Here is a 14,022-nt window from a genome sequence, read left to right as displayed (position 1 = left end):
GGATGCAAAGAGGGAGACTGGGATCCTACGGTGCCCTTTAAGGACAGGGTCCCATTGACCTAAGGACCTCCCGCTGGCCCCAACTCCTGAAGGTTCCGTCACCCCAGTAGTGCTGGCCCAGGGACCAAGGCCTCAGCTTGTGGGCCTTTGAGGGAAACTTATCCAAACCACAGCACCCTTTTTTAAAAATTAGTTTGTTTTGTTTCGTTTTTTACATGAGTTGTGCGAATTTTTTTGTACATTCTAAATAAAATCCCTCTTCAGGTATATGATTTGCAGATACTTTCTCCCATCCTGGGGTTGTCTTTTTAGTTGCTTGACTGTGTCTTTCCATAAGCAGAACTTTAAACTTGGATGAAGTTTGATCTATCCTCGCTTCCCACCCCCGGCCCCCACCGCCAGTGGTCGCTTTCACCTTTGGAATCATCACTAAAGTCATCAAGAGTTACCCCTCTTTCCTTGTAAGAGTAGTTTTATCGCCTGTGTTCAAGCCACTGATCTATTTTGAGTTAGTTTTTGTGGATGGTGTAAGGTGTGGGTCCAACTTCATTCTTTGGCATGGGACTGAGAAGTTGCCCCTGTTGTCCCCACACCATTTATTGAAGAGGCTGTTCTTTCCCATTGAATTCTCTCAGCACCTCTGTTACTTCATTTCTGTCACTGTAGCAAGATGCCTGAGAATGGATACTCATAGTGAAAAAAGGTTTGTTTAGCTTACAGTTTGGGAGGAGGAAAAGTCCAACAGCATGGTGCCACCCACCTGGCCGTGTCACCTGGCAGTGATGGCATTCCAGTGTCTGGAGCAGTAAGAGAGGGAGAGCTCAGCCCCGCAGGTGGAGGAGGGGTCGATGATGAGCTTCCCAGGCCGCACCTCTTCAGGGTCTCCTCGTCTGCAGCATCACACTGACTGAGGACCAGACTTCCGACACGAACCCTAGGGACAAACCCAAACCCTGTCCAGGCCAGAGCAGAGCTCTTACTGAAAGTCAGGTTCATTCCAGGCGTCACGTTGAGGGACGCGTTGTTCACTAGCTGTTTGATCCACGCACATCCTGGATACTTAGAGGGACTCTTCTGGGTGCCGTGTGCTCTTCCATTGGTGACATTTGGTTTTCTCTTGTTCTGTATCATTAATTAGTATTTGATTTGTAAACCTCCGCAATGTTCACAAATACTACAGGGGCTCTCTACAGTGTTTAGTTACCAAAGAAATACTCATAGTAAAAAAGAAATTACAAAACAAACTTAAGGAGCGGGGAGGAGATTCAGACCCAAAAGGGCCAAGAGTCGAGTCCCACCTCAGCAGCCCCCGCCTCTGCCCGTGAGAGCTTGGGTAGGTGGCCCTTCACTTTGAGCGGATGCCACACTCATGCCTGTGTGTATATGTGAAAATTCACATCTGCATTTGTAAATACGGATGTGCATATTTCACGTTCAGCTAGATTTATGTTATTTCACGTTCAGCTAGATTTATGTTTGTCTGCTTTACTTAATAGTTGTATGTATCTTTTTACAAAATGGAGACATTCAGCAAAACTATCCCGTTCGTCCTTTATAGCAGTATACAAGTCTTGCTTCTTATTGGGGTGGGGTGCTGGGGATTGAACCCAGGAGTGCTTTACCCTTAAGCTAAGTCCCCAGTCCTTTTTGTTTTGAGGTCTCACTTAGTTGCTGGGGGTCTCACCAAAACGCCGAGGCTGGCCTCTCACTTGGGATCCTCCTGCCTCAACCTCCCAGGTTGCTGGAATTACAGGCACGCGCCACTGTGCCCAGCTTATTCTTTTTTAATGAATCCATAATACTTCATAGAATGTGTGGGGTCTGGCTTCTTTAACCAGTTCTCTATCTTTAGAAGTTTAGGGTTTTCCTTCCTTCCCTCTCTCTCTGTCCCAATGTCGCAGTGAACATCCTCACACACGCCTCCCTGTACACAGGGGAGTACTTTCCCAGTTAGATATCCAGAAGTAGAATCGCTGATCACATCTTTTGTCTTGAAGTCATTTTTAACGTCTTCCCCTCCACTGTGCTTTATGGAGCCTTGCGCATATTAGGCACTTAATAAATATTTACTGAAGTGAACTCTTAAGGGTTTTTATCCTGGATTTATCCCTCGCTCGCTATTTCATCTCAGTAAACTGTTTTATGACACCCTCATGCCTATTTCACTTGCCCGGAAATGAAGGAACGCTTCGGCTATCCAGTCTTCATTAGGGGCCCTCAGGTGAAATGAGTCAAGAAGGGTTTGGACTGCAGCGCGTGGCCCTGGAGGCCACCCGGGGATGGCCAAGACGCAGCCCTAGCCCTCCCAGTAGTTACAGGCCACCAGCCCAGGCAGGCCGGGTGCACCGCCTGCCGAGCAGGGAGGAGTGCTGGTCACCTGGACGCCATGGGGCAGGTCCCCGGGAGGAGGGCATGCCGAGCTGCCACTAAGGGAAGGTGCAGTCTGGACAGGTGGAGGCGGACCAGGCGCGGGAGGCAGGGGGCTGGCGGTGGCTCAAGGGACAGCAGGTGTGAAGCCAGAGGCAGGAAGGACAGACTGATGCGGCAGAGAGCGCAGGGTGCGGACGGGGGCAGGGAAGCAGCAGCGACGGCCATCAGGGACATACCGTGGTTGCCTGGCATTCCAGATGGGCTTGGTAGGGGGTGGGCCACCAGGAGAGGTTTGTGAGGAGAGCGACGTGGTGGGACAGGGTCTGGAGGGAACCGTGTATTCAGTAGGTTCGGGGCTTGAATGAAGGGGAGCCTTCGTTTCCGGATGTTTCCGTGATGCCGCTTTCCCTGTCTCTCACCCCCTGTAGCTGTCTGAGAACGTGGTGAACCGCATGAAGGACCCCTGCCAGCCCTCAGGGCAGCAGCCCACCTCTCCGTCCTGCACCTGCAGCCCTGCAGAAGGCAGCGCCCGAGCCCCGCAGAAAGGTAGGGTGGGTGGCAGCAGATCGCAGAGCGTGGGAGGAAGGGCGCAGGATGTGTCTGTTCCAGCACGCGCCACCCCCACGGGCTCGCGCTTGCCTCCGGCTGACGGGTGTCACTCCATTCCGCTGGCTGTGTACGGGGGAGTGTGGCTGTCCGGGCACCACAGACCCTGTCTGGGGCCCCGAGGGCTGCACGGGGGAGTCACCCTGTGTGATCTGGGCCAGGACGTTGGTCCTCACTGTTTTCGGTTTCTCTGAGTGTGAAAAATAAGTTAAAAGGACAGGGAAGAAGTTGCCTTTCAGGGTCCTGAAAAGAAACAGAACCGCCTCTCAACCTGAGCAACTCTAACCTCTCCCATCAAAGAATGACACAGACTTACTAGAGTTAGACCAAAGTGACTTGGGTGCCAGCCTCGGCAACCTGAGTCTCAGGACTTTATAACCTAAGCCTCAAGTCGAGAGGTCCTGTCCCAGCCCTTGGGATGGCTCACCCTTATAATCCTAGTGCTCAGGAGGCTGAAGCAAGAGGATCACAAGGTTGAGGCCAGCCTCTGCAACTTAGTGAGACTGTGTCTCAAAATATAAAAAGGGCTGGGGATGTGGCTCAGTGGTTAAGCACCCCTGGGGTCAATCCTTGGTACCAAAAAAAAAAAAAAAGAGCAGTAGTTTGCCGCATTTGGAATTCAAAGTAGAAAAGAGGGGAGATGCTGAGGTGTTGTTTGGGGGCCAGACTGAAGGCACCTCTGCACAGTGGTCAGAGAGCTCCAGCTTTGTCCTCAAAGCCAGGAAGCTCAGCAGGTGTTGGGACACCTACCCTGTGTATCTGCCCCTGGGCTTCCTGCGCCTGGATTGGGACCCACCCTGAGACCTCTTTGAAAAGGCCAGTGGGGGATCTCAGAGACCCCACAGGACACCTTCATCTTACCAAAAAGCCTCCTGCACACAGTATCTCTAGCTCCCGGACGAGAGGGGTGGAGAATGGAATCCATCTTGACCCAGGTGCTTGACCCAGGGCTCCCTGGTGAGAGGGACAGAGTGGCGGGAAAGCAACACCTGCCGAGGTCTCTCACGTCAGTTTCAGCTCTGAAAGAGAAGAGCATTTACTTCAGTTTTGTTAAGTTTTAGCAGGTGGAGAAGGAAGAAGAGTGGTTTGTCATTGACTTTCATAATGACATATTTTGCAGTTGAGGTGACAGGTGTGAGATCATCAGGTCTTGGTGTCCCAACTACAGAACTAAGTAAGACACACACAAGTACCAGGCACAGTACAGATTTATTGAAGGTGAAGGTGAAGGTAGCATTCCATTAGGCAGAGCGAAGTGGGCCAAGCAAGGGAGACTCGAGGCCCGATGGCTGGAAATCAGTGCCTTACATTACATGCTGAGTGGTGGCACCTTCTCTTCCCTTTACAGACCTGCGTGAAGACCGCCCCCCACGTGCTCCCATTGGTTACGTTATGATAGCTGATTAGAATATTTGCCCTCCATTGGTTACTTTAGAAAACCTAATTAGAATACTGCCCACTTGATCCCCATTGGTCATTTTAAAATACCCAGCCTGTGGCAGGAGTTGTCATAGAGGCAGTTGTCATGGTAATGGGACTTGAGGTAAACAGGGACATGACTTGTCTCCCTGTCCTGTCCTCCAGCGGCATCCTCCTCATACCCTGCCTCTGCCATCTTGGTGTCTCTGAACTCCTACCCGACAGGTGTATTTTCAGATATCTTTTACTACTTTTTTTTTTCTTCTTTGTGTTCAGTACCAGAGAGCGAACCTAGGGATGCCTTACCACTGAGCTGCATTCCCAGTTCTTTTTTTTGAGACAGGGTCTTGGCTGAGCTGCTGAGGCTGGTCTTGAATTTCCATCCTCTTGCCTTAGCCTCCCTCGTCGCTGGGATTATAGAAGTTTGCCACCACACCCAGAACGATGTCTTTTACTTTTAAAACCAGTTTTTTGACTTTACTTAAGTGATAGGACAAGTTCAGAAAAAGACATTTAAATTCTTACCTCATGCCATACCCTCAAATAATGTCAACAGCATGAAAGATGTAGGTGTAAGAAGTGAAACATAAACGTGTAACGGGAGATCTCTCTGAATACACCATCAAACGAAGAAAGCGTAAATCAGGAAGAAAAGTAGAAAATCGACTTTAAGAAGCCAGAGGCAATCGGGGGAACACCTGAGGATCGAGTGAGAGGCGAGGGGCTGCGTGATATTGGACAGATGTCAGGATTCAGGTCTGGGGTCGTCACGGTGTGGTTCTGAGGGTCCCTCGAGCTGTGTTGATACGGGCAGGTTTGGGTGGTGACAGCTGTCGCCGAATCAGCCTTCCTGGTTGGGATGGGCTGGGTGGTGACTGCAGGCAGGTGAGGCGTGCCTGAGGAGGTCCCTGGGGCTGTGCCCTCCCTGCGTCCCAGTGCTTCCTGCCGCCCTGTGTGCACGGCTTCCCTCGCCAGGCCCTTCTGCCCTGATGCTCTTCCTCACCTTGGGCCTCGAGCAGTGGAGTCAGCCAGTCATGGGCTGACCTCTAAGAGCCAAAATAAACTTCTCCTCCACAGTGTTCTTCTCAGGTATTTGGGTCACAGTTATGAAAAGCTGACTAACACAACGAAATACTAGTAATATATAAAGAGTTTGTAAAGAATTTTTAAAAAGACAACTCAATAGAAAATGCGCACAAACGGTCAGCTGTATGTATGGCAAGACTCGGCTTCACTAATAATTGAAGAAACAAATATTAAAAAATGCACGTTACCAAGGGAACAGGAAATTGGCAGGCTCCTACAGGCAAGGAGGCAGTGTGGATTAGCGCCACATTCTCTGCAATGGGTAGGTGTATTGTTTTTGTAGTATCAAAAAAGAAAAATCATATCAAATGCAAAAATAATTTATAACTCCGTGAAGCTGTTTATATAAATAAGAATGAGGAGCGTTAGTGTCGAAACAAAACTCCAGCAAAACTGTTTCCAGTCTCACTGGAGAACCTGGCATGTCTCCAAGCAGCATGTACAGTGGACCCTTTTTAGGCTGGAGCTGTGTGCCCTGCTGTTGTCACGAGGACAGCTTAAGTCACGGCCGCTTTTTAGAAGTGTGTGCCTGAGTTGAGTGCAGTGGCCCACACCTGTCATCCCGGCGGCCTGGGAGGCCGAGGCAGGAGGATCACGAGTTCAAAACCAGCCTCAGCAAAAGCGAGGTGCTTAGCAACTCAGTGAGACCCTGACTCTAAAAAACTACAAAATAGGGCTGGGGAGGTGGCTCCGTGGTTACGCACCCCTGGGTTCAATCCCAGGACCCCCCCCGCAAAAAAAAATTCCCAAATACATAATGATCAAAAGGTAGACATACCGTAACAACTTAAAGAGCCCAATATGACTAAAAATGATACAGGTCCAAGAATAATTAGGTTTAGTATGGGGTGTTTGCCCCACAGGATTAGAAATCTGTAGAACGGGGTATTGATTTAGTCTGTTTTCTGTTGATATAACTGAATGCCGTGGACTATTTAATTTATGAAAAAAATATATTTCTTCCCATTCTGGAGGCTGGGAAGCCTAAGGTTGGCAGGCTGCCTCTGGTGATGGTCTCCTTGCTGGGGGGCCTCCTGTAGTCCTGAGGCGATCGTAAGTCGAGACAGGAGTAACTTAGAGAAGAAGCTGACTGTCTGGTCCAGGAGGCCGAGGGAGCAGGGAGCCAGGGACAGAAGGCATCCCCCGGGGCATGCCCCTGACCCGCCTCCGCTGGACGATAGGATTGACATACCTGTCAAGCCACAGCTCTCATAACCTGGTCATTTTGCCTCTGGCCGGCCCCACGCTGCCCCGTGGGCTCTTCAGGGGACCTCCCACGGCCAGGCCATAGCACTGTTCAAAGGGCAGTTACTTCTCAACCTGAATCTCGGAGGAGCGGGCCTTCCAAAGATGGCAGGTACCAGAGGAAACAAAACCGAGGCGCCTCCTGCCCCACCGGCCTTGTGTCAAAACCTGGGCCCGGAGGCCGGCCCTCCCGGGAGGCAGAACAGTAGCTTCCCGCAGCCACGTTCGCCTTTGTTTGGGAGATGACCTAGATTCCAAACGACTGTCAGGGGAGTGGGAATGGATTTGGAACGCTGCTCTCGAGGGGCCTCGCCTGCCGCCAGCCCAGCACCGTCAGCATCCCAGTGCAGAGACCCCTTTCATGGAGTGGAGAGCCAGGGGTCACTGGCTTTCCAGACTGGTGGAATCCAGGAGGTGGGCCATGCGTGGCGCGTGCTTCTCTGTGGGAACGTGTCCATCTGCCTGCTGGGCACCTGTTCCAGGGGAGCACAGTCACCCACGGGTGTGTTCCTGAGCCCCCTTCTTGGATGACCGCGGCCTTCAGTGATCCTGGGTGGCCTTTTCTTCTCTTCCATTTGCAGAATCCAAACTGCCCAGGTTCGAGACCAGTGGTGGCCAGCAGCCCTCAGGGGTGAAGGAGGATCTCAAGAGGTGAGCCTGAGTGTCCACTCAGATCAGTGCTGAGCTCCCCGCACACCTGATCCTCACCCCATGGCCCTACCCTTGCCTGAAGCCCTGGAGGTTTGGTCTCGTGTATCTCACGTCATTCCTGCTGAAGGACAGTCCTCTGATGGGGGACAGTGATCCTAGTTTAAAGACAAAGAAACACCAAGAGGAGCGTGGGGGAAGTTGGTTTCTTTAAAAAATGAATTCTTAGGACGCATTTTTAAAAGCAAGGACTAAATAGCCAGGTGGCGTTGCTAGGGCACCTGGGGCCGTGTCCGGGGAGAAAGTGGAGGCCTCCCATTCTGCCTGGTGGGTTGACCTCAGGGCGGGGGCCGAGCTGGCCTCAGCTCCGAAACAGGATCTGCTTTCTCTCCCCGAGGACCTGTGGAAAAGTGTTTAAAGCACAGAGGTCCCTGGAGTACAGGCTGGCATCCTGATTCTGTGACCCACGGGTTGTCACCTGGGAAAATCACTGCATACGAGGAGGGCCGAGGAGAAGGCTTCTTTAACTGGGGCGTTGTCTCGGTGAAGTGAGGCTCCTGCGTACAAAGCACAGAGCACAGCTCCTGGCACGCAGTTCTCTAAGGAAGGACCGGCTGTGGCTGTTACTGGCCTCTTCAAGGTCCTCGAGGTAGCTTGTGCAGACAGTGTCAGCCTGGGTGGGGCGCCCCCAGGCCAGCCGGCCAGGTCTGTCCCACATTCTAATCCTAGGAGCCCTCTCTAAAAATAACTAACCCGAACCCTCCCACTTTGGTACTTCTAAACATTTTTAAAATGTTAAAGTAATATATGCTAATGAAGAATTTAGAAAATACATAAAATGAAAAAAAAAATCCCCCATAGACTCATTATCTCAGTAAAACCACTATTAATACTTTGGTGTCTCTTCCACATACCTTCTTTTCCTTAGTTTAGGATTATTTCCTAAAGTCATACATGATCTTTTTATTTTCATTTATTGTTGCAATTCTTTTCTATTAATCACACCTAGTTTATAACCATTTCATTTTATTTTATTTTATTTTATTTTTTGGTGCTGGGGATCGAACCCAGGGCCTTATGCTTACAAGGCAAGCACTCTACCGACTGAGCTATCTCTCCAGCCCTGATAACCATTTTAATTGCTAAACATATTTTTCAATTCTCAGTATTTAGATCCAACTTATTGATGAATCAAAGGAGGATGCGTTTTACTTTGGTTCTGTAACATGCCCTGTGTGATTTCACGCTGTTTAACTTGACTCGATTGTTGGACATTTAGATTGCTCCTTTTTACTGTGATCATACTTCTGAGGGCACCTGGGTACTTCCACTTTCCCCCTCTATATAGGATTATTTTACTAGGCAGATGCCAGAAATGGGTCAGAGGGCAGAGTGTTTTCAGGGTTGAGGGTTAAATGTTGAAAACAAAGGGCGACCACCGCCCGGATCCCTGGCTGACTGCCTTTCCTCCCCTGCCTTTCCTGGCCCGCTCTCCTGTGGCTTATCTGTGTTGTCCTGGCCGAGTGAGCATCATTCTTCCCTGGGAGCTGTCACTGAGGTGACAGGCGTGCCATTTCACGGTGCTCTCCTTCCCAGCGGGCCGGCGGTTGGTCTCGGTTCCCTTGGCCCTCCAACCCGTGCTGCTCAGCCAGGTGAACACACGAGCCATCCCTGCCCATGCGCGGCAGTCACGCCTGCTGCATCTGCTTTGCCTGTCTCTCGTCTGGCCCAGGTTCCAGCAGGAGCAGGCCTCCATCCAGGATGAGCTGTTCCAGGTGGTGAGGAGGGAGAGGGAGGCCGCCGCCAAGCACCTGAAGGCCCCCCTGCCCCGGGAGGAGGCCAGCGCTGACCCTGAGAGGCAGAAGTCGGCCCAGCTGGTGAGTGCGGGTCTGCCCGGCTGGCCTTTCGTGCCCTGCGCACTCTGGAAGCCGCGGTCCTGGCCTGGAGCCTGGTCTGTCTGAAGCCCCAGTGGCTCCTGTTGCCCACCAGACATGCTCAGCACCAAGGGTGTCCTGGGAATCAAGAACTCGGCTCTCCTGGCCCTGACTGTCACTGAGTTGCTCTGCGCACTGTGGCATGCTTCCATGCCCTCTGGGCCTCAGGCCTCCGCGTGAAGGGACTGGATCATTTGACAGTGACCTTCATCTCTGAAACTTCTCAGCTGTAAAGCTGCGCTGCTGTGTGCAGCAGGACGTGAGGAGGGAGGGCTGGGCTCGAGGGCATACAGAGATGGCGCGGAGAGAGCCCCTTCAGCGTTAGGGAGCCAGGGGCAGGTCTCGGCTCCCTGCTCAGTGACTCGGGCTCATCGTCCACATCTCGGTCGAGGGCTGTGATGTCCTCACGCAGGTTTGCCCAGAGGATCAGAAGGAAGTGTCTCCGGGCTTCAGCGCGTGCCTGGCAGAGCCTGCAGGCAGTGCTTACTGCCGATGCTGTTCCTCAGCATCAGGCCGACCAGAGGCTCAATCCCTGACTCGGGAGCCCACTGGCTTCCTCAGGGACCCAGTGCCACCCCTGCTTCCACTGTGCTGTCCGTCCCCTGAGGGCCAGGCTGTACTCAGGCCAATCGTCCTCAGAGTTAATGGGGGCTGCTACTGCCCGTGGCCACAGGGTGACAGGGTGACACTCGGTGGAAGAGAGGCTGTGCCCACCATGTGCTTCTGTCTGGACGACCCGCCCAGAGCCCTCAGCAGAACTCCTCCCGCTCCCCACGGGGGCCGAGCAGCTCTGGGGCCAGGGCTCGGCAGGACTCCGCTGAGGGCAGCGGCACGTTTGGAAGAGGGCGGACATCGGGACGGAATTGGGACTGACAGAAGGGCAGGGGAGGAAGGGCTGCTGCGGGATCTCAGTCTCATCTGCCTCAGAGGCCTTGGCTTGGAGACTGGGAGCAGCCTTGCCCTGCTGGCCGGGTAGCCCAGCGTGGCGCGCAGCAGAGAGGAGAGGAGAGGTGAGCGCTCCGCTCCGGGAGGGAAGCCGCCGTGCTGGCCGGGCGCCAGCCTCTGCCCTCCAACTTGACGATCACACAGAGATCCAAAGCATGCAGTAGGCACAGCACACGTGCTGGTTTTCCTGGGCCCTCTGGGAAACAGAAGCAGGTCCCTGGCCGTCACGACATTGTCAGTCTAGTGGAGAAGAAAAACTTAAGTCAGAAAGTTTGAAAAAGGCCAAACTGTTATCGTAAATGTTAAGTGGCAGGAAGGACAGTTCGACTTGGGGTCGGAGAGTGAGTGCGTAAGCTGCTTGTGGACATGGCTTCTGACCTCAGCCTGAAAGCCACGCGGCCCAGTGGGCCTGGCAGGCATCTGGGCGGAGACGGGTGACGGGCCAGGGAGAGAAGAGCCAGGTGAAAGCCAGGTGATGGGAGGCCATGGACCGCCGGAGGAGCAGGCCCACGGAGCAGCCCTCCGTGGCTGAAGCGGAGGCTCCCAGGGGTGGGTTAGGATGGGAGCGGCGGGTCCCCCTGACTCCACTCGTAGAGCCCCATGGCATCCTGGGAGGGCTCGGTTGGTGCGATGAGAAACCTGGGCCAGGACAGGGTCCAGGGGTTCTTGGGGTCAGTGTCTGAAGGGCGGGCAGGCTGCCATCCCTTGCAGGCCGCCTGACAGCCAGGGACAGAGACTCCTGTCCTGGAGAGGGATAGCCACCTGGAGATGGAAGGTGCAGCCTACGGGAGGAGCTGCCCTCTTCATCCTCGCCTGGAACGTGTTGTCACAGTGCAGGGGATTTCACAGCTTGCCTTTCTCCCTCCTGCTGAGGGAAGGCTGGGCTCCACCTCTGTGGGACTGTGAGGGGCGGAGAACTTGTCTTTTATGAAGAAACGTGTCCTTGGTGTGTGGATTTTTTTTTTTTTTTAATGAAGGGTGACTTCACAATAAAGTACATCCTTCCTTACTCCCCCTGCCCAGTGGTGGTCTCTAGATGGATAATACCCTTCATTGAACAAGCGTTACTGCTTCCTTCCATTGGAAAATATTTAACTACTTTGGTGGGCATTCCTAGTTTTTTTGTTTGTTTGTTTTCTGTTTTTGGACTGGGGATTGAAGTACACTGAGCCACATCCCGAGCCCTTTTTTATATTTTATTTAGAGACAGGGTGTCACCGAGTTGCTTAGGGCCTCTCTGAGTTGCTGAGGCTGGCCTCCAGCTTGCGATCCTCCTGACTCAGCCTCCTAAGTGCTGAGGTTACGCCTGTGATCATTCCCAGTTTTGACAGTTCCTCATCTGTTTCTCCTTGCAGTTGGGGTTCTGTGTCCTTTTGGTGGCTTTCCTGTTTTCTCTTGTGTGTAGCCTCTGTGGGGTTTAAATTCCAGTGCCTAGCTTCCTCTGGAGGCTAGATCTGGGCACAGGTCCCAAGCTTAGCCAGGGTAACCCCCTCCCCAGGGACTCTGTTTCCAGTGAGTGCAGAGGAGGGGTGCAGGGCCAGGGTGGGAGTTCTTGGCTGCAGCAGCCCCTGCAGGCTGTAGGGTTGTGTCTTCTGCTGTCTCCTGTCCCTCCCAGGCCCCCTGGGTTTCTGTTTGGTCCTCTGCCTTCTTGAGGACAGTGTCATTCTCTGGTGACTGTCCACTCTCCTTGGCTCAGTGCTGTGGCAGCCACACCTCCCACAGGCGGCGCTGCAGTGGAAGATTCTGGAGGCACGTGCTCACATTCGGTCCTCAGGAGCCACAAAGGAGACGGGAAGCCAGGTTCTGTTCTGTAAGTTGACAGAGACACAAGGCGGCCAACTGAAATGTTGGGCGGGAGTGGCTGCCGCCACTTCCAAGGGAAGCGGCTCCTGTTGGATTGGTATGGTTGGCAGGCGCTTTCAGTGGAGATAATTCCAAAACCGCACTTAGGAGTTTAACTAAGCGGAGGGATGGAGAGATGGACCTGAGCAAAGCACAGAGATTTTTCTTCCCTTGCCTGAGTCTCCCACGTGCAAGGATCGCAGGAGCTAGTTAGTTGGCAGCCTGCTGCGCCGGGCACCAACGAGCCTCGTGATCTGGAAGTGTGTGGATCACAGCACATCTTTACAGCACCAGGGACGGCCTGGACCCCCGAGTGCCCGAATGCCGCTCCTCCTCAGCCTCCTCTGACTCGGTCCCTCAGCCCTTGAACCTGAGCTTCCTCTGGAGGATGTCCTTTGGTTGCGCCGAGTGCCATTGGACATGTAATGTGCTCCCGGATCCTCTGTTTGCCTGTGACTTTCACAATATTGATTTTGCAGTCCTCTTCTGCGTGAGCAAATGATTTGACTCATTATTGGGAAAAGTTCATAAACCTAATGATGAAGAAAGGTGATGATTTTTATAACCTTCTGATGACAAAAGTGTCAACATTCCCCGTCGGGCGCAGCAGTAGTTACCTGTTGTGCTTGTGCGGGCGCGCGTGTGCCAGCTTCCTGTTCCTTTCAGACTGGTCCAGCCCAGTTCTGCTCTTGGCGAAGGCGGTGGGCATGTGTGGGGCCTGTGTGAGCTGTGCTTTCCTCTGAAGTGGTGGAGATCTGGAGTCCAAATCAAACATTCAGGGCAGAAACGGGGAAGAACACAGCGGCTTGTTGAGCCGAATCTTCTGACGGGCAGGGCTTTAGCAATGCAGCGGATACAGTAATAAAGGCCTGGCGGAGGCCTTGCTTCAGGGCAGAGTGAGATTTACCACCCTGCCTGTTGCTTTCCCGACACGTATTATTAGGTATGTAGGATCGCAGTGTGCCTGACAGAAAGCAAAAACCTTCATTTCTTTCATTTTTTGGTGAGCAGTCCCTTTATTATCATATATATATTCTCTGTGTGCCTGTTATATGTTAGGCACTGGCTTAGCTCCCTAATAAATGGAAATAAATAAGATGTAGCTCCTGTCCTTGAGCAGATGTGTTTATCGGGAAGTGACAATATGTGGTTGAAGGTGTCAAACCAGAGGGACGGGAAGATGCTGGAGCAGGACAGGCAGGCCTCCTGACTCTTCTGGAAGGAGGAGGCACGTGAGCTGAAGTTGCAGAAAGAGAGACGCTCGCCCGGTGAAGAAGAGGAGAAAGGATGTCGCAGACAAGGGACGCCCATGGCAAAGGCCAGGTGTCCAAGAGGACAGGGCGTTTGGCAGAAGCGTAGGTGAATGGTGGGTGTCTCATGCAGGGAACCGGAGAAGTGAGGGTAGATGTGGACTTGGAATGAAGGTTCTGGAAGGGAGACAGGGAGCTCTGGGAGGGGTTTCTTACTCTTCAGGAGATGGGAGAGCGTGGGCACGGGGGTGGGCAGGGGTGGGTGTGAGCAATGCGTAGGGAAGGGACTAAGTAAGAGAGCCCATCCCTGATGTGTCCCTTCTCGAGTAAGCGTCCCACCCAGGAACACATGTCAAGTTCCCTTCATGGCTCAGACACTCCAAGAAGCGGCCACTTACCACTCTGGACCTGGAGATCATGATGTTAAGAAAATGTGGGATTCAAAGTGTTTGAGTTGCAGTTTTCTAAAATTACGAGAAGGAAGATGTCACCAGAGCTGTGACCTTTTTTTCTGATATCCCCTTCCTACGTTTCTGTCGTCGAGTTTGTTGGATGACAAGTTCCTTGAGGATAAGAACTGTGGTGTGGCCGCTTTGCCATCTCTGCAGTGCTCAGCAGAGTTTGGACAGTGAAGGGTCACCCGGTAGCAGGTCTCGGGTGCGTGGGGCGGTGTGCCT

General features: G+C 52.8%; 1 protein-coding gene across 1 annotated transcript in view; it reads left to right on the top strand.

Annotated features, from left to right (window-relative positions):
* Positions 1 to 14,022, top strand: part of CHCHD6 (coiled-coil-helix-coiled-coil-helix domain containing 6) — a 224,644-nt gene that overhangs the window by 19,801 nt on the left and 190,821 nt on the right. The window contains exons 2-4 of the mRNA XM_079122145.1: positions 2,799 to 2,916; positions 7,308 to 7,377; positions 9,107 to 9,251. Of these exons, the coding sequence (XP_078978271.1) occupies positions 2,799 to 2,916; positions 7,308 to 7,377; positions 9,107 to 9,251 (333 nt within the window). The remainder of the gene's footprint in view (positions 1 to 2,798; positions 2,917 to 7,307; positions 7,378 to 9,106; positions 9,252 to 14,022) is intronic.

Source organism: Sciurus vulgaris, assembly GCF_902686455.1.
Source record: "Sciurus vulgaris genome assembly, chromosome: 19".
Classification (NCBI taxonomy): Eukaryota; Metazoa; Chordata; class Mammalia; order Rodentia; family Sciuridae; genus Sciurus; species Sciurus vulgaris.
The sequence above is the reverse complement of the archived record's forward strand: the minus strand, read 5'-3'. Positions and strand labels throughout refer to the sequence as shown.